This window comes from Staurois parvus, unplaced genomic scaffold (assembly GCF_062004578.1).
Source record: "Staurois parvus isolate SC_StPar_1 unplaced genomic scaffold, SC_StPar_1.0 ptg000172l, whole genome shotgun sequence".
Classification (NCBI taxonomy): Eukaryota; Metazoa; Chordata; class Amphibia; order Anura; family Ranidae; genus Staurois; species Staurois parvus.
Window position 1 is genome coordinate 1522224 of NW_028317968.1, and position 20277 is coordinate 1542500.

A 20277-nucleotide genomic window follows, 5' to 3' on the forward strand; every position below is an offset into this window, starting at 1 on the left:
TCCTATTCGTAAGACACCGTCACAAGAAGATATTATTTAACAACCCTCGCGGTCCTTTTAAGAATACAAAATATGGCGAAGGTACACATCTAAAAAAAAACGTAATAACTACGAAGTCATGAGGGGTATTTTACAAAAAAAAAAGGATTCTCACACAACACCTAAAACAAACATAGGCCGGAGAGACACTTCTACACAAGATTTTTATAAAGGGAGCCTAAATAACCTCGACCATCTCCACAGAAGCCAATTTGTCTACTGCAAAATGGCCGCTAGACAGCAAGACAGTACCAGTTCTTGAAGACGGAAGGTGGGAGAGAACGGAACGTGAGAGGAGGAAGTGACGTTGGACGCACCTGCGTTGTATACAGAGCAGCGGAATAGACTGAAGGCGAGAAGAGTTTTGCTGCAAAGATGAACGCGCCGCCGGCCTTTGAATCGTTCTTGTTGTTTGAGGGGGAAAAGAAGTGAGTGATGGCGGTGACTGGAGAGATTCCACTCTGAGGTGTTAACCTTTGCAGTCTCTGCTGTGCTGGACAGACACAGAATCACAAGGGCACTCGCTTAGCCCTTTCGCTGCCAGAGCTGTTTTGCACACGTTTAAAAAAAAAAAAAAACATTTTGGGCTTGAAGATTACATAAAATCCCCAAACATTATATATTTTCTGAAAGCAGACACTCTAGAGCAGTGTTTCTCAACTCCAGTCCTCATGGACCCCCAACAGGTCATGTTTTCAGGATTTCCATTATTTTGCACAGGTGATTTGATCAGTTTCACTGCCTTAGTAATTACCACAGCTGTTTCATCTGAGGGAAATCCTGAAAACATGACCTGTTGGGGGTCCATGAGGACTGGAGTTGAGAAACACTGCTTTAGAGCAACAGTCTCCAAACTATGGCCCTCCAGGTGTTGAGGCACTTCAAGTCACATGAGGTTTTGCAAGACTGACAGCCACAGGCAAGACACCCAGAGGCATGATGGGACTTGTAGTACTTCAACAGCTGGAGGGCCATAGTTCGGAGACCCCTGTCCTAGAGAATAAAACAGCGGTAGTTTAAACTTTTAATGTCGCACCATATTATTGCAAAAGGTCTAGGAAATGCAAAATTTCAGTAAAAATCACACTGATTTTATTGCAAAGGCAATAAATTGCCCAATTTTTTGGTAAAATATAAAATATGAGATTGTGCCGAGTAAATAGACACCCAACATGCCAAACCTTAAATTTGTGTGCGCTTATGAAATTGCATCAAACTTAATTTCCCTATATTTTCTATAGACACTTTCAAAGCCCCTATAGGTCATCAGTTTGGCATTACAGTGGGGGTCTGCTGCTAGAATTATTGCTTTCACTCCGGCGTGCGCAGCGATATGTAATATGTATCGCAGTTGACAGTGTCACTTGTAGGCGCCCCAACACGTGTCTTTATGTTCGTGTATGCGGGGTGGGGGCCTCAAAAAAAAAATTTGGGGGGAGGGATGTTATGTGCTTGGGTGTAAGTTTATTTTATTTAAAAAACAAATTCAAATTTTTTTGGTGACAGGTTCTTTTTATTGAGACATGCAGGGTCTAAAAGACCCTGTATGTCTCCTCTGAGCTCCATTAGATGTATCACATTACAAACCACATTGCAATGCATATTTCCCTGGCTATTCTAACCAGGAAAGTGACAGTTGTGACCTGGAAATGACGTCATGGATGTCACCTTCAAGGTCACACAAAGAAGGGGAGGGGACCAGATGCTAATCCACTCTCCTCTCTTTGCCCATCCACCATTGCTCTCCCTGGGCCAGCAGATGGGCAAGTGGCCCCCACCATGGATCTCCCTGAGCCTGCAGATGGGCAAGTGGAACCCAGTTACATGGTGGAAGCACACCTGCGGGCTGGGAGGGCACCGCAGCCGGAGGCTGTGGAAGCAATCGGCAGCAGCAAAGCCATCTGACTGCTTCCTCCTGACAGGTAGGAGTCTGCCTGTCAGATTTATACACAATCCCGATGGCTGCAGCCACTGTATTGTGTATAAAACCCCCTGCTGTGAGGTCCTTACAGACCTGGCAGCGAAAGGGCTAAAGTACATAGAAATCCAGAATCTCTTATCCGATATCTTTGGCATCAGGTCTTGCTCTATACAGTTTTCTTAATCTATTATTTTCAAGCAAGCAAAGGCCATATTTACAATTGTGTAAAAAACTGATGTTGAACAAATGCACCTATTGCGTTAGCACACATTGTCCTTTGCGGTTGACATGCATTTAACCTCCCTAGCGGTCTGATTATGTCAGTATTTCTGTGCTCAAAGCGGTACATTGTTTTCAATGGAAATATGTTTTTTTATTGTAGGCCTGTAATTCTTAGGAATAACTCACTGAAATCTGTCCAAACAAGAGTCTAGTAAACATCCCGGGTATGATAAAATTTAAACACGAAATCATAAATTATAATTTAATAACTAATCATAAAAAATATAATAATAAATTTAATTAAATAATATAATCAAACCAAAAACACTGAAATTTGAAATATAGCGCCAAGTTCGCACATCACTGAGCAAAGTCGCAAAATCGTTTTCAGTGTCTGATGACGAATTTCTCCACGAATCATCACTCAATTCTGCAAGTGGTTCTAATTTCCTATCGCTGTTTTCTAGCTGGTCTAAAACCGCTTTTGACCTAAAGGGATGCTTTTTGGACGCCATGGACGTTTCTCAGTTTCCAGGCAGAAAGAACAGTAAAAATGCAGGCAGGGCACAGGATAAAGCACTAGGGACAAAATGTATGAAATGGTTTGATACAGTAATATAATACTATCAGATTTTAGTGTATTTAGTGAACGTTAAATTTTTTAAATTCCCACCGGTTCCGTCCCCCATATCCCCCGACGCTTGCAGGGAACAGAAGACGGATGCCGGCATCGGCCGGATACGCTGCAGGGGGGACAACCCGGAACCACAGGACAAGGTAAGTGCTGGAGGGATCCCAGAGCAATGCTGCAGTATAATCCCGACTGTGGCTTGGGGTTTCCGCTTCTGGTACTGAAAGTTAACCCCGAGGTGCAATCGGGAATACCGCCAGGGGGGGTTAATGTTCACCAAGCACCCTATGAAAATTTAATGCTCGTTAACTACTTGCCTACCAGGCCAATTCAGACCAATTTTTCTCCTACATGTAATTTTTTTTTTTCAATAGAAAACCCCAAACATTTTTATATTTTTAAGCAAAGGCCCTAGAAAATAAAATGGTGGGTGTTGCAATTTTTATGGCACATGGTAGTTGCGCAGCAGTTTTTCAAACGCAATTTTTTTGGGGGGAAAAAAAATGTGGTTCATAAATTTTAGTGAACACAAACACAATATAATACCATTTTTCGGTTGTATATTAAAGATTCTGTGACACCAAGTAAATGGCTACCAAACCTGTCGCCCTTTAAAATTGTACATGCTTGTGGAATGGCGACAAAGTATGGTACTTTAAATTATCCAAAGGTGATGCTTTAAATGCCTTTACAGGTTACCAATCTTAAGTTACACAAGAGTTCTAGTGCTAGAGCTATTGCTCTCACTCTGATTGTGGTGATACCTGATGTGTGTGGTGCAGTCATTGTTTACATATGCGTGCGTTCATCTTTGCTCGTGAGCACGGAGGGATAGGGGTGCTAAAAACATTTTTTTATTAATATTTATTTTATTTTTACACAGTTTCTCTAAAATTGTTTGATCATTTGTATTGCTGTAACAAGGAATGTAAACATCCCTTGTGTCAGGTCTTCTTTATGGAGAGATCTGGGGTCTGTTAGACCCCAGGTCTCTCCTCTGGCCTTCAATGCAGCCAATTAGATGCAGATTTGTCTGAACAGTTGCTTTACTGGCTGGTAACTAGCCAGTAAACAAAGGGCAGAAACTGAAAGTGACAAAATCATCCTTGCTTCTGGTTTCTGACATCAAACAGTGGGATGAACATCAGTTCCTCTAACTGGGTGCCCAGAGCCAGATGCTGCCGGTTGAATTCTTACCGGGCTCCGATTGCTTGGGAGAGCCCGCTAAAGGCAGTTAGACACCATTCTGCCACCTGTAAAAGTACTCCAGCAGCTTCTCAGATTACTTTTACTCAAAAGAGAATCGCTGGCAGTAAAAACTGATACCGGGATTATGGTTGTAGCTTAAATTTTTAGCCTCAGCTACAGAAACATATAAAAGTAGAGATTTCATCACGTGTAGAATGAAGGGGGTTGTGTACATGATCGAATGCTCTTGGGGTATACAGTATGTCGGAAGGCCTTCTATGCCTCTTTATGTTAGGATTAGAGAGCACCTTAAAGGATCAATTCACTTTTTTGACGAAAATAACGGGTGTGGAAATTTTTTGGGAAAACGACTTGTCCAGGGACTAAATCAGTGCCTCAATCTACTTATCCCTCATTACAATATACTTGTCCAGATAAAAAATTATTTTTTTTTTTTTAACAAAACCATATTTAAATCGGAGGTGATTTTAGGAATGTCTGGGTATTTTAAAAACAAAAGGGGCTTTATGGTGACTTAAACGTTTAATATTTTTGACATTGCACTGTTTATGTCCTCCTCCCCTCCCTGCCTGTCTCCAGCACCGCACCCGGGGACTAGCAGGGAGGACAGAGACCTTGCAGTGTAATGAGCACTGATTGGGTGCTCCTCAGGAAAGGGGAGTGTCAGACTAATCCTTTATCCCTTTTGCTGCCAGAGCAGTTTATGCGTTTTTTTGCACAAGTTTAAAAAATAATTTTAGTCCAGATGATTACACAAATCTCCCAAACATATATTTTCTGAAAGTAGAAACCCTAGAGAATAAAATAGCGGTAGTTCCATGTTGGGGGTGTGTACTTCAAAGGTAATCATTGGAGTTTGTTATAGGCCTCCCAGTGTTAATGAGGAGGTGGAGACTCAGCTCCTTGCACAGATCGAAAAGGCTGCAAGGGCTGGGACAGTGATAATAATTGGGGATTTTAACCACCCGGAACTTGACTGGAGTAATGGTACTGCAGGAACAGTTAAAGGGCAAAAAAAGTTTAAACCTACTACAGGAGAATTTTATGGTACAATCCATAGAGGCCCCAACTAGGAATGATGCTCTGCTGGATCTGGTAATCTCAAACCATGCAGAGCCTATTACGAATGTCCATATAAAAGAACATCTGGGTAGCAGTGACCATAACATGATTTCATTTGTTAGCTGTAAACATTTATTTAGACAAAACATTATTTAGACAAAGGTGAATAAACCACCTGGACCGGATGGCATACACTCACGGGTCCTTAAAGAATTGAGCGCTTTCATTTCCAAGCCATTGTTTCTAATTTTTAGGGACTCTTTAATGACTGGCATAGTACCACTGGATTGGTGTAAGGCCAATGTGGTGCCAGTATTTAAAAAGGGGTCAAAATCTGTACCAAGTAATTATATATCTGTTAGTTTAATAATAAGGGATCCTCCTGCGCTCATGGGAATAATTGACAAAATACAGCTGCTGTCACTTAGCTGATACCAATAAGTGCAAAATAAAATTAAAAATTAGTGAAGCGCTTGTATCACATGAATACAATCATGTATCTCCATATAGTGTAATTATAAATCAAAGTGACCACTATATATAATAAATGTGTGTTGACTCCCTCTAGTGAAAAGAAAAAATAGTGTCAACCAAAATAGCTAAATAACACACATTAGGAAACTAAATATATAGTGCATAAATCAAATATAATGAACAGAATATATATATACGTGAAAACAGAATATTGGCCACATACAATGGTGTCTAAATTATACATAAATGATATATGCCATAGGTGAACAAGACAATATCAAAGGTGAGAAAAAAATATTCCATGCATGTGACTGTGCTTTAAGCTGGAACACACTGGTGATCTCCACTTCTAAGTGCAAGTACTCTCCTTCAAATGGCAGCAGTGCCTGCTCACCTCCCTTCCTCGACCCACACAGGGCCTCAAAGCAGTTACCACCTCAGTGGTGTATTCCTCTGGCAGACTCCTTATTCCTCCTCCTCTCTTATGCAACTCATAAAAAGACAAGAAAGCCTTCCATAGTGTAGTAAATTTAATAGGCAAAGTTAAAAATTACAAAGTTTTCCACTCACATGCTCCTTTCCATAAAAAAGCGTTTTTCCCAGCCTGTGGGTAGATATGCATGCACCTGGGGGAATCCAATATGGCCACTGTGTCCGGACATACGTCACCAGGAAGTAGACAAACCGACGCGTATCTGTTAGTTTAACTTCTATAGTTGGGAAGATACTGGAGAGTTTAATAAAAAAAAAAACACATAGATGAGTTCTTGCTGAAAAAAAATATTTTAAGCAACAGACAGCATGGATTCATGAAAGACAGAAGTTGTCAAACAAATCTGATTTCTTTTTATGAGGAGGTGAGCAAAACCTTAGACAGAGGGGTGGCGGTGGACGTGGTATACTTGGATTTTGCAAAAGTATTTGACACAGTTCCCTACACACGGCTAATGTGTAAGGTAAAGTCTACGGTAGAGATGAGCGAATCGAACCAGGCGAAGTGGAATTCGTTTCGAATTTCAGGAAAAATTCGATTTGCGGCGAATCCGAATATTAGCATACTTCGGGTGCGCGAATCGGATTTTTCCCGATCAGCCGGCAAAAGTGTCCCTTCAGAGAGCTCCGCTATTTCTGACAGTTCTCTGACAGTTCCTTCACATGTACAGCGGTTGAAACATTGTATCTATTTGTTTCCATTTAGGATACAGATGTTTTTATTCGGAAACAGATACAATGTTTCAACCGCTGTAAATGTGAAGGAACTGTCAGAGAACTGTCAGAAATAGCGGAGCTCTCTGCAGATACACTTTTTGCTGTACTGGAATACTTCTTCTTTTCATTCTTCTTTTCATTCTTCTCATTCTTCTTGAAAAGAAGAATGAAAAGAAGAAGAATGAAAAGAAGAAGAATGAAAAGAAGAATGAAAAGAAGAATGAAAAGAAGAATGAAAAGAAGAAGAATGAAAAGAAGAAGAATCTTTTCATTCTTCTCATTCTTCTTTTCATTCTTCTTCTTTTCATTCTTCTTCTTTTCATTCTTCTTCTTCTTCTTTTCATTCTTCTTCTTCTTTTCATTCTTCTTTTCATTCTTCTTCTTCTTCTTCTTCTTCTTTTCATTCTTCTTCTTTTCATTCTTTTCCTTCTTCTTCTTCTTCTTTTCATTCTTCTTCTTTTCATTCTTCTTCTTTTCATTCTTCTTCTTCTTCTTTTCATTCTTCTCATTCTTCTTTTCATTCTTCTCATTCTTATTTTCATTCTTCTCATTCTTCTTTTCATTCTTCTTCTTTTTCTTTTCATTCTTCTTTTTCTTTTCCTCCTTCTTCTTCTTTTCATTCTTCTTTTCATTCTTCTTCTTCTTTTCATTCTTCTTCTTCTTCTTTTCATTCTTCTTCTTCTTCTTCTTTTCATTCTTCTTCTTCTTCTTCTTTTCATTCTTCTTCTTCTTCTTCTTTTCATTCTTCTTCTTTTCATTCTTCTTCTTTTCATTCTTCTTCTTCTTTTCATTCTTCTTCTTCTTTTCATTCTTCTTCTTCTTTTCATTCTTCTTCTTCTTTTCATTCTTCTTCTTCTTTTCATTCTTCTTCTTCTTCTTCTTCTTTTCATTCTTCTTCTTCTTCTTCTTCTTCTTCTTCTTCTTTTCATTCTTCTTCTTCTTCTTTTCATTCTTCTTCTTCTTCTTTTCATTCTTCTTTTCATTCTTCTTCTTCTTCTTTTCATTCTTCTTCTTCTTCTTTTCATTCTTCTTCTTCTTCTTTTCATTCTTCTTCTTCTTCTTTTCATTCTTCTTCTTCTTTTCATTCTTCTTCTTTTTCTTCTTTTTCATTCTTCTTCTTTTTCTTCTTCTTTTTCTTTTCATTCTTCTTCTTTTTCTTTTCATTCTTCTTTTTCTTTTCATTCTTCTTCTTTTTCTTTTCATTCTTCTTCTTCTTTTCATTCTTCTTTTCATTTTTCTTTTCATTCTTCTTCTTTTCATTTTTCTTCTTTTCATTTTTCTTTTCCTTCTTCTTTTCATTCTTCTTTTCATTCTTCTTTTCATTCTTCTCATTCTTCTTTTCCTTCTTCTTTTCCTTCTTCTTTTCCTTCTTCTCATTCTTCTTTTCATTCTTCTTTTCATTCTTCTTCTTCTTCTTTTCATTCTTCTTCTTCTTTTCATTCTTCTTCTTCTTCTTCTTCTTCTTTTCCTTCTTCTTCTTCTTCTTTTCCTTCTTCTTCTTCTTCTTCTTTTCCTTCTTCTTTTCCTTCTTCTTTTCCTTCTTCTTTTCCTTCTTCTTTTCCTTCTTCTTTTCCTTCTTCTTTTCCTTCTTCTTCTCATTCTTCTTCTTTTTCTTTTCATTCTTCTTCTTTTTCTTTTCATTCTTCTTCTCATTCTTCTTCTCATTCTTCTTCTTTTTCTTTTCATTCTTCTTCTTTTCCTTTTCATTCTTCTTCTTTTCCTTTTCATTCTTCTTCTTTTTCTTTTCATTCTTCTTCTTTTTCTTTTCATTCTTCTTCTTTTTCTTTTCATTCTTCTTCTTTTTCTTTTCATTCTTCTTTTTCTTTTCATTCTTCTTCTTTTTCTTTTCATTCTTCTTCTTTTTCTTTTCATTCTTCTTCTTCTTCTTCTTCTTTTCATTCTTCTTCTTCTTTTCATTCTTCTTCTTCTTTTCATTCTTCTCATTCTTCTTTTCCTTTTCATTCTTCTTTTCCTTTTCATTCTTCTTTTCCTTCTTCTTTTCATTCTTCTTCTTCTTTTCATTCTTCTCATTCTTCTTTTCTTCTTCATGAGAAGAAGAATGAAAAGAAGAATGAGAAGAATGAAAAGAAGAAGAATGAAAAGAAGAATGAAAAGAAGAAGAATCTTTTCATTCTTCTCATTCTTCTTTTCATTCTTCTTCTTCTTCTTCTTTTCATTCTTCTTCTTCTTCTTCTTTTCATTCTTCTTCTTTTCATTCTTCTTCTTCTTCTGAGGATGAGGATGAAGAAGAAGAAGAAGAAGAAGAAGTAGGATGAAAATAAGAAGAATTCCAAGCCGGCAAAAAGTGTATCTGCAGAGCTCCTCTATTTCTGACAGTTCTCTGACATTCACATTTACAGCGGTTGAAACATTGTATCTATTTGTTTCCATAAATGGAAACAAATAGATACAATGTTTCAACCGCTGTATGGAGTGAATGTCGGAGAACTGTCAGAAATAGCCTATTTCTGACAGTTCTCTGACATTCACTCCATACAGCGGTTGAAACATTGTATCTATTTGTTTCCATAAATGGAAACAAATAGATACAATGTTTCAACCGCTGTATGGAGTGAATGTCAGAGAACTGTCAGAAATAGCGGAGCTCTGTAGATACACTTAGCGGAGCTCTGCAGATACACTTTTTGCCGGCTTGGGATTCTTCTTATTTTCATCCTATTTCTTCTTCATCCTCATCCTCTTCTTCTGAGGATGAGGATGAAGAAGAAGAAGTAGGATGAAAATAAGAAGAATTCCAAGCCGGCAAAAAGTGTATCTGCAGAGCTCCGCTAAGTGTATCTGCAGAGCTCCGCTAAGAAATAGCGGAGCTCTGCAGATACACTTTTTGCCGGCTTGGAATTCTCCTTCTTCTCATCCTTCTCCTTCTTCTCATCCTTCTTCTTCTTCTTCTCATCCTTCTTCTTCTTCTCATCCTTCTTCTTCTTCTTCTCATCCTTCTTCTTCTTTTCATCCTTCTTCTTCTTCTTTTCATCCTTCTTCTTCTTCTTTTCATCCTTCTTCTTCTTCTTTTCATCCTTCTTCTTCTTCTTTTCATCCTTCTTCTTCTTCTTTTCATCCTTCTTCTTCTTCTTTTCATCCTTCTTCTTCTTCTTTTCATCCTTCTTCTTCTTCTTCTCATCCTTCTTCTTCTTCTTCTCATCCTTCTCCTTCTTCTCATCCTTCTCCTTCTTCTCATCCTTCTCCTTCTTCTCATCCTTCTCCTTCTTCTCATCCTTCTCCTTCTTCTCATCCTTCTCCTTCTTCTCATCCTTCTCCTTCTTCTCATCCTTCTTCTTCTTCTCATCCTTCTCCTTCTTCTCATCCTTCTCCTTCTTCTCATCCTTCTTCTTCTTCTCATCCTTCTCCTTCTTCTCATCCTTCTCCTTCTTCTCATCCTTCTCCTTCTTCTTCTTCTCATCCTTCTCCTTCTTCTCTTCCTTCTCCTTCTTCTCATCCTTCTCCTTCTTCTCATCCTTCTCCTTCTTCTCCTTCTTCTCATCCTTCTCCTTCTTCTCCTTCTTCTCATCCTTCTCCTTCTTCTCCTCCTTCTTCTCATCCTTCTCCTCCTTCTTCTTCTCATCCTTCTCCTCCTTCTTCTTCTCATCCTTCTCCTCCTTCTTCTTCTCATCCTTCTCCTCCTTCTTCTTCTCATCCTTCTCCTCCTTCTTCTTCTCATCCTTCTCCTTCTCCTTCTTCTCATCCTTCTCCTTCTCCTTCTTCTCATCCTTCTCCTTCTCCTTCTTCTCATCCTTCTCCTTCTTCTCATCCTTCTCCTTCTCCTTCTTCTCATCCTTCTCCTTCTTCTCATCCTTCTCCTTCTCCTCATCCTTCTCCTTCTCCTTCTTCTCATCCTTCTCCTTCTCCTTCTTCTCATCCTTCTCCTTCTCCTTCTTCTCATCCTTCTCCTTCTCCTTCTTCTCATCCTTCTCCTTCTCCTTCTTCTCATCCTTCTCCTTCTCCTCATCCTTCTCCTTCTCCTCATCCTTCTCCTTCTCCTCATCCTTCTCCTTCTTCTCATCCTTCTCCTTCTTCTCATCCTTCTCCTTCTTCTCATCCTTCTCCTTCTTCTCATCCTTCTCCTTCTCCTTCTCCTTCCTCATCTTCAAGGGCATTTAAATTAAAGATACAGTGTTCTGCACTAATATAAAGGCTCTCTGAAGCCTAGAAACCCTTTTTATAAGTTAAATTCGTAGCGAATAAATTCGCATTGAATCGAATTTCTTCCTCAAATTCGGCGAATCAGCCGAATCGAATTTTTGAATAATTCGCTCATCTCTAGTCTACGGGCTTGGAAAAATCCATATGTAAATGGATAGAAAATTGGCTAAAAGATCGTATTCAGAGAGTAATGGTTAATGATTCATACTCTGAATGGTCTAGGGTTGTCAGTGGTGTACCCCAAGGTTCAGTGTTGGGACCCTTACTTTGTAATATATTTATAAATGATATAGGGTCTGGGATTAAATACCATTTCAGTCTTTGCAGATGACACCAAGCTATGCAGTGGAATAACGTCCTTACAGGATGTCTTCAATTTACAAGCCAACCTCAATGCACTGTTTAATTGGGCAACTATGTGGCAAATGAGGTTTAATGTTGCTAAATGTGAGGTTGTGCACTTGGGGGCTAAGAATATGCATGCATCATACATACTAGGGGGAGTACAACTGGGGGAATCAATGGTGGAGAAGGATCTGAGAGTTCTGGTAGATCACAAGCTTAATAATGGCATGCAATGCCAAGCTGAGGTTTCTAAAGCGAGTAAAATCCTCTCTTGTATTAAGAGGTATAGACTCCAGAGAGAGATATCATATTACCCCTGTACAAATCATTAGTAACACCTCATCTGGAATATGCAGTTCAGTTTTGGGCACCAATTCACAAAAAGAACATTGGAGAACTGGAGAAAGTACAAAGAAGGGCAACCAAACTGATGCGAGGCATGGAGGAGATCAGCTATGAGGAAAGATTAGAGGAACTGAATTTATTCTCTCTTGAGAATCTTGAGAAGAGGAGATTAAGGGGAGATATGATCAACATGTATAAATACATCAGTGGTTCATATAGTGAACTCGGTTTAGAGTTATTCACCCTGAGGTTGTCACAGAGGACAAGGAGCACTCTTTACGTCTGGAGGAAAAGAAATTTAATCTCCAAACACGGAAAGGGTTCTTCACAGTGAGAGCTGTGAAAATGTGGAATAGACTCCTTTAAGAGATGGTTCTGGCCAGCTCAGTGGATTGCTTCAAAAAAGGCCTGGATTCTTTCTTGGATACACAGAATATAACTGGATACTAACATTTATAGGTAAAGTTGATCCAGGAAATATCCAATTGCCTTTTGGGGGCTCAAGAAGGATTTTTTTTTCCCTGCAGGAGCAAATTGGATCGTGCTTTGCTGGTTTTTTTTGCCTTCCTCTGGATCAACTGTGGATATAGGATTATAACTTTTTTTTTTTTTAATCGTTGAACTGGATGGACTTTTTTCAGCCAAATTAACTATGTAACCAGGATAGTGGAAACGCCCAAAAAATTACCCCATTTTGGAAAGCAAACACCCCAACGTATATTCTATGAGACATAATTAATCTTTTGAACATGTCTTTTTTTTTTTTTCCACTAGTTTTTGAAAAATATGGAAAGAAAATGAGAATTTTTTTTTTATTACACAAAGCTGTCAGTTTATAAGATATTTATAAAAACACAGCATAGAAATAGCAAGAATTACACCCCAAACTACATTCTGCTATTCCTGAGTATGGCAATACCATATGCATGAGATTTTTTTCCGCAGCCTAGCTAAACAAAGGGTAAACAGAAGATGATTACCTGTGGTAGAGCAGCTGTCTGCAGAGGAGAGCAGTGGTCCAGGAAGCAGGCCGAGATGTGGTCAGCAAGAGCCAAACAAATAGTCCAAAAAAAAGTCCTGGGTCATTACAGGCAGCAGGCATAGATCTGGTCAGCACAGTATTGGTCCAGGCAGCAGGAAGGAATATCGGGCTTAGGGCATCGGTCAGATAAGACCTGGCCACAGGGGTAGAGGCTTCATCCCACTCAATCTCTTCGAAGCCTCCAGACTAACAGACCCTGATCCGGAAATTACTAAACCTGGTGAAAACCAATAACTGGTTTTCTCTACTCTGAAGCTCCTCCCATATGTGATACCCCTGTTTTATCTTGCATCCCACTACTACAGTAGCAGAGCAAAAGAACAGTTCAAGCGACAGGCAAAAAACACGGTTGATTAACAGGCCAAGGTCACTGCAGGTGGAAGGCAGAAACGTGATTTAGAAACAATCCCAAAGGCAGGCAAAAGCACTGTCAGCAAACAGGCCAGAGGTCAGTTTAGATGGAAGGCAGAAAAGCAGTTTAGAAACAATCCAGACGGCAGGCAGAGGCATTGTCTGTAAACAGGCCAGGGTCAGTTAACGTGGTAGGCAGAGGCATGATCAATCAAGGCAGCAGGCAAATGATCAGCACAGATTTTAGAAACTGGAAAATGACAGGCTGTTGAAAATAAGGGGAACTAATATTTTATGTAGTGTGACAACATCAGAAGCAGTCTCCGATGCATAGGCCCCGTTGGTAGGGACACTGGGGACAATGAACACTGATGTCTCTCCTAACTTCTGCTGCATACCCGACATTTTTTTTGGCGCCTTCTTCCTGATTCTGTGGGTGGAATGTTTTCTGGAAAATGTTGCTCGTGAAGTCTGCTCACACAGTCAGAGCAAATGTTTTCTGGGGGGATACTTGCTGGTAGATCAGGGCAGTGATAATTTCTTCTATATATTTGAGAAAGGTGGTGAGTCTTTCCGTTGACTTTTGATAGATGACAAACGCATTGTAAATGGCTAAATGGAAAAAATAAATAGCAACTTTTTTATACCAGAAGAGGGACTTTCTTGTTGACAAATAGGGCTGTAGCATCTGATCATTTAAATCCACCCCCTCATGAACCGATTATAATCGTGCATATATTCAGGTTTTTGGCTAGGACTGTGTCTTCCGTAAATTTCCAATGAGGTGTCGCGGATGGTGGACAGGACATAAACATCTCTATTATCCCTCCACTGCATGGCCAACACTTCCTCCTTTCTCAGGCTTGCAGATTCCCCCCTTTGTAGCCTTGTGGTTACTAAACTTTGTGGGAAGCCCTTTCTGTTTTTTTGGGTGGTACTGCAGGCTAAGGTTTTCTCACGGTACAGGTGCCGGAAAAGGGCAGACTGGTATAGTTATCAAGGTAGATATAACCTTTTTGGAACAGTGGGAATACCAAGTCCCAGACAATTTTACCACTTGTGCCGCTGTAGGTTGGACACTTAGGGGGCTGGAGCTGGGAGTCTTTGCCTTCATACACACGGAAGACATGCACATATCCTATAGCTCTTTCACAGAGCTTGTTCAGCTTCAATTCATACCTGTCCCTTTTACTGGGAGTGAATTGCTTAAATCTCAGCCAGTGAAGTGGACAAGGGATTCATCCACACAAACGTGTTGCTTAGGGGCATAAAGTTCTGCAAATCTCTTAGCAAAAGAATGTATTAGGGGGCGGATTTTGTACAGTTTGGATGATCTAGGAGAGGGCGCTGTGAGTTATTGAAATGCAGGAATCGCATGATCAGATCATGGCGTGACCTGGACATTACAGCAGAATAAATGGGCATATGATGGATGGGGTTGGTGGACTAGCAAGCATGCAATTTGTTTTTGTTTGTTATTTTTGTAAGCCCCATGTTAAATGCCCAAAAGCTATTTTAACTCCTCCACTGTGAGATGTCTCCATTAAAAAGGACTGGCATGGGATGTATTTGGATTGTTATCAATATATTGCTGAACAAAAAGGTTTGTCTGGTCCACAATGTATTGAAGTAAATCTGCAGGTAAAAACAAAAGAAAAAAAAAATAAATTCCAGAAAAAATGTATTATTGGTCTACACAGTCTATAACAGGGGTTATAACCCTTCCTAAAGTTTTGACTTTAGTTTTACCTTATAAAATACATTTCATGTACTTTAACCACTAGCCTACAGGTCACTTATACCCCCTTCCTGCCCAGGCCAATTTCCAGCTTTCAGCGCTGTCGCACTTTGAGTGACAATTGCGGGTCATGCAACACTGTACCCATATGACATTTTTATCATTTTTTTGTGACAGAGCTTTATTTTGGTGGTATTTAATCACTTCTGGGTTTTTTTATTTTTTCTTAAACCAAAATCCACTGAAAATTTTGAAGAAAAAAAAAAGTTTTTTCTTAGTTTTTGTAAATAAGTGATTTTTCTCCTTCACTGATGTGCGCTAATGAGGCTGCAGTGATGGGCACTGATAGGCTGCACTGATGGTCACTGATAGGTGGCACTGATGAGGCACTGGTAGGTGCCACTGATGGGCATTGACAGGCATCACTGATGGGCACTGAAAGGCAGCACTGATATATGGCACTGTTAGGCGGCACTGACTGGCAGCACTGATAGGTTGCACTGATTGACACTGAAAGGCAGCTCAGATGGGCACTGATATGTGGCATTGATGTGCACTGGTAGGCACTGATATGTGGCATTGATGTGGTACTGATGAGCACTGACACAAGGCACTGATAGACACTGACAGGTGGCACTGCTGGGGCTACACTGATCATCAGGGCACACTGATCATCAGTGCCCTGAGCACAATTTCAGGTCTGTAAGCCAATCATATTTTAAGACTCTGTTGCAAAGTTTCTTACCTGGGGATCCTGCCAGTAACAGCACTGCCTCGTGCAGGATGACAACGCTACGATGCTTCGCAGCAGTGTTGTTAGTCTTCCATGTAAGCTCATTCTGTGCCCTGTTGGGCTTTCTATCAGACCATTGGCCAACTGAGGGTGCTTGCATGGTGGGTTGACAATGGCTCAGATGTCAGCTGTCTCAGATTTGCCAGGCCAGTCTTGCATTTCTGTTCCGACGATGACGTGTAACGAGATTACATCATTACCCTTATTTTAGCTACTGAGCATACACAGCAAGTTTAAAAAAAAAAAGGGGGTGTTCTCTGAGGGGATCATGGCCACGAGAGGGCAGTTCCCATCTAATTAGGTGTGCAACTGCCCAGAAGGTAGGCAGGACCATCCAGAATGTGAGCATGTTTAGTGTGGGGCATGGGCAGGAGTAACACTGTCCTGGGGACTGGGAAGAAAGGTGTTAGTAAGTACATAACAGGCAGTGGCTTAGTCTGGTCAGCCTGCTATGGGAAGTGAATTCTGGCAGGATTTCCGTGTAAAAAACTTCACAAGAGAGTAACAAAAAATGATTACCTTAAACTGTAAAAACTGAGACATGATGCCAAAAAATGATTATGGGTTTACAAACGCGTTGAAGTCCCTCTGTCACCAATGAAAACAATTCTGAAAATGGTACCTATTGGTTAGCAAATGCAAACTTTGCTTGAAGTACGTAAAGATTGGATTTGCTGGCTGCTGTAAATGTACTGTGCATCTTTTTTAGAAAGTGATGTTTTTTGGAATTTTTTTGTTTTTCGATGATAGTCTTTTCAAATCAAACACATATTTGTGTAATGAGAACTACCTGTGTACAATATTTGTAGGATATATGTTTGAATTTATAGCTGAAAATAAAGCTCATGTCTTATGTGGACACATTCTATATTTAAAACCCAACCTCTTGTTTTCTGTGATTAGGGTTAGAATTTTATTACTGTCTGTGTTCCTTTTAGGGATTTCCCACTCACTTTCTGTCCTAGTGACAGTGTGTCACAGGAAGAGAATGTGATGGGAAATCTATTTAATGGGTGCAGACCCAGTACTAACAAGACTTTCTAGTGGAGGAGGGAATGGATAAAACGTGTGAGACGTTCTATTGCTTTCTAGGGCTTCCCATACAACTAATACCCATTTTCCTTTATTTCTTGACGTGAAATCATAGGGATAAAATGAAAGGGAAGCTTCTGCAGGAAAAATGGAGACCATAATAAAACTTAAACAGGGGTTCTAATCCTTCTCTACTTATCCAAATAATTAAAAGAAAAAAAATAGTCCAGATATGGCTTTTAAAGCAACTATTCAGAAAATACAGCCCCAGGTATAAAAAAAAAAGTACAGCAGGTTCCTGAAAATGTAACTCTTCATGCATATAAAAAGTATCACGGGCAAAACTTTGGCCTGGTGTGTTTGAATAGATAATTTATATATCTTCTTTTTCTCTTCATAGAATAACAATCACCAAGGACACAAAGGTACCAAATGCCTGTTTGTTCACTATAAACAAGGAAGATCATACCATTGGAAATATCATTAAATCGTAAGTCAATATATTTAGTGGGACCTGCTACCTAAAGTGTTACTAAACCCAGGACCCTGCATTCACTCTATCTGATTTCTCACTGTACACACGTGGAAAAGTATTTGTTTTAGTAAATATAAACTGCTAAATACCTTTTCTCATCAGCAGTTAGAGCAGTCTTGTGACTTATATCAGTGTTCAGCAGAGCACATGTTAAAGCTTGTAGGAGGAGTTTTCTTTCTTCTCTAGGAAAATGTAGGACCCTGACCTCTGTCTGGATAGTGCTGATTGGCCCTGTGCTGATCACATGCACTCTACTAAGAAAAAAAAAATAAACCTCTTTAGCAATATACACCAAACTGAGAATGTGCAGAGTGTCTCCACACGATATGTCTTATCAGGCGATAAGAGGGGGACGCTGGGAGAAGGGGAGGATCAGAGAAGGCAGGATCAAACAGCCTTTTTACACAATGCAGAGGATTACCCCCTTAGGTTCCACAGTGAGTATAACAAGCATGCTTTACTGCATATACAGACTGATTTTACTGTTGTGGATTTAGTAACACTTTAAAATACGCTCACAGGTACAGAAGCCCTGAGTCATTTTGGTATGTAGCTGTGTTGTCAGTGCAGTATTTTTGAATAAAGAGGAGTTTTTCATAAAGAGATGTGGGATGAAACTGAAAAATATAATTATCCTGTTGACCCAATGGTCACTAGAACAGATGGGGTATAAAAAATGTTGTCACAAGGAAAGGAATGCAGTTGAAATCTTTATTGGGGACCTTGGCTCCAGTGACCTCTCTAAAAGAGGGGTTTTCCTTCCCTAAGATAGTTTTCCTCACTCCCTGTTGTGTGTCTGAGACAAATGGTGAAGGGGAAACTACACAAGACACTTGTAGAAAAAAAAAAAAAAAAAGGTAGTGGTTTTATTCACTGTCCAAAACTAAAAATGGATTTATACCTCTTCAAAGTTATTTCATGACAATGTGGTTTCATTATCCAGTGAGAAGGCTGGAGTCTGAGAGGGAATTTGGCTGCATTTGCTGAAAGGATAAGTTCACCCTTCCACCAAAAATAATCAATGCACATTTTTTTATTTTATTTTTTTTTGCAGGTAAAACAATGTGCATTTTTTATTATTTTTTTGTGTTGGGAGCCTGGAAAGCATTGCACCAGCGATCAGCAGATCGCTGGTGCCATGCAGGTCTCCTGCAGACTCAATGTATTTCCTTGCTCATACATCCTGTACAGGCAAGCTGATACTTTCTGACAGGAAGACTAAATAAACTACCACATTTCTCACAGTTGGGAATTGTAGTCCATTCATTCACAGAACACTGTGAATTGAAAATTGACCGCTAGTACTTCTGTCACATGGAGGGGGTCATTGGACAGCAGCTGCAGGATCAGACCATGCTACATGTTCACCCTAAAAATGGGTGGAACATGTAACATGGTCCCAAAGGTGGACTTTGAAATAAGTTGCTTGCTCAATTGTGCCATGTGTCAAATGTGTGTTTTAAGCTTCATGCATACGGACGAAATAATGCAACTCACATTGTACCCTTTCTTTTTTTTTTCTTTTGCTGCTTTTACAATTTTTTGCCATCTTTAAAGTGATTCTAAAGGCTCAAAGTTTTTTACCTTATGCATTCTCTGTATTAAAGGAGAAGTAAAGCCAAAGCTCTTTTGTCTGTACTTCTGTGGATCACAGGAACGCAGTTTGTTAGGCACTCCTGAGACCCATTTTCAGCTGACAGCAGGCTGATGTCACTCGTCCGGGCTGAGGAAAGATCCTGACTTTAAAGTCAAGATCCACCCAGAGTCTGGAGCGGCACCTGGCTCAGCCTCTCAGCAAACTGCTGAGAGCCTAAACCAGTCGCTCTCTCCCCCACCATAGCTCAGCGCTCCAATGAGCATGTCAGGGAGGGGCCAGAGCAGACAGCGGGGACTGATAGTCACTGTTCTGTTCTCTGCTCACAGCGGCGGTGATCAGCGGTTATGTGATCACCGAGTTCTCACACTTGGAGGCGGCGGGGGACATATGCAGCATTGGTCTGATGCTGCATCCACCTAGGTAAGTATACTTTTTAAAAAAAAAAACTTTTATTTTAGGGTAAAAATCCTTCTAGGTACAGCTATCCCTCCTATACTTACCTGAACCCCATCTCAATCCAGTGATGTGCATGAGAGTAGCAGCTCTCTGGGGTGTCTCTCTCTCCTCATTGGCTCGCACAACATCAGAAGCTATTGGCTCCTGCTGCTGTCAACCACAGCCAGTGAGCCAATGAGGAGAGAGCAGGGGACAGGGCCAAGTCACTCTCTGTGTCAGCGGACATGAGATTTGCTATTGGGGAACTCGGCGGGGGGAGAAACCAGGACCACTGGCAGGGGACCCAAATAGAGGATCGGGGCTGCTCTATGTAAAACCACTGCACAGAGCAGGTAAGTATAAAATGTTTGGTATTAAAATATGTGTGTGTATATGTATGTGTATGTGTATGTATGTACAGTGGGGCAAAAAAGTATTTAGTCAGCCACCAATTGTGCAAGTTCTCCCACTTAAAAAGATGAGAGAGGCCTGTAATTGGCACCATAGGTAGACCTCAACTATGAGAGACAAAATGAGAAAAAAAATCCAGACAATCACATTGGCTGATTTGGAAAGAATTTATTTGCAAATTATGGTGGAAAATAAGTATTTGGTCAATATCAAAAGTTCATCTCAATACTTTGTTATATATCCTTTGTTGGCAATGACAGAGGTCAAACGTTTCCTGTAAGTCTTCACAAGGTTGGCACACACTGTTGCTGGTATGTTGGCCCATTCCTTCATGCAGATCTCCTCTAGAGCAGTGATGTTTTGGGGCTGTCGCTGGGCAACACGGACTTTCAACTCCCTCCAAAGGTTTTCTATGGGGTTGAGATCTGGAGACTGGCTAGGCCACTCCAGGACCTTGAAATGCTTCTTACGAAGCCACTCCTTCATTGCCCGGGCGGTATGTTTGAGATCATTGTCATGTTGGAAGACCCAGCCACATTTTATCTTCAATGCCCTTGCTGATGGAGGGAGGTTTGCACTCAAAATCTCACGATACATGGCCCCATTCATTTTGTCCTGTACATGGATCAGTTGTCCTGGTCCCTTTGCGGAGAAACAGCCCCAAAGCATGATGTTGCCACCCCCATGCTTCACAGTAGGTTTGGTGTTCTTTGGATGCAACTCCGCAT

General features: G+C 40.1%; 1 protein-coding gene across 1 annotated transcript in view; it reads left to right on the plus strand.

Moving 5' to 3' along the window:
• Positions 1-210: 210 nt before the first annotated feature.
• LOC149462577 (DNA-directed RNA polymerase II subunit RPB11-a) overlaps positions 211-20277 on the plus strand; it is a 25782-nt gene continuing 5715 nt past the window's right edge. The window contains exons 1-2 of the mRNA XM_089676572.1: positions 211-467; positions 16972-17061. Coding sequence (XP_089532698.1) covers positions 415-467; positions 16972-17061 — 143 coding nt within the window. The 5' untranslated portion in view covers positions 211-414. The remainder of the gene's footprint in view (positions 468-16971; positions 17062-20277) is intronic.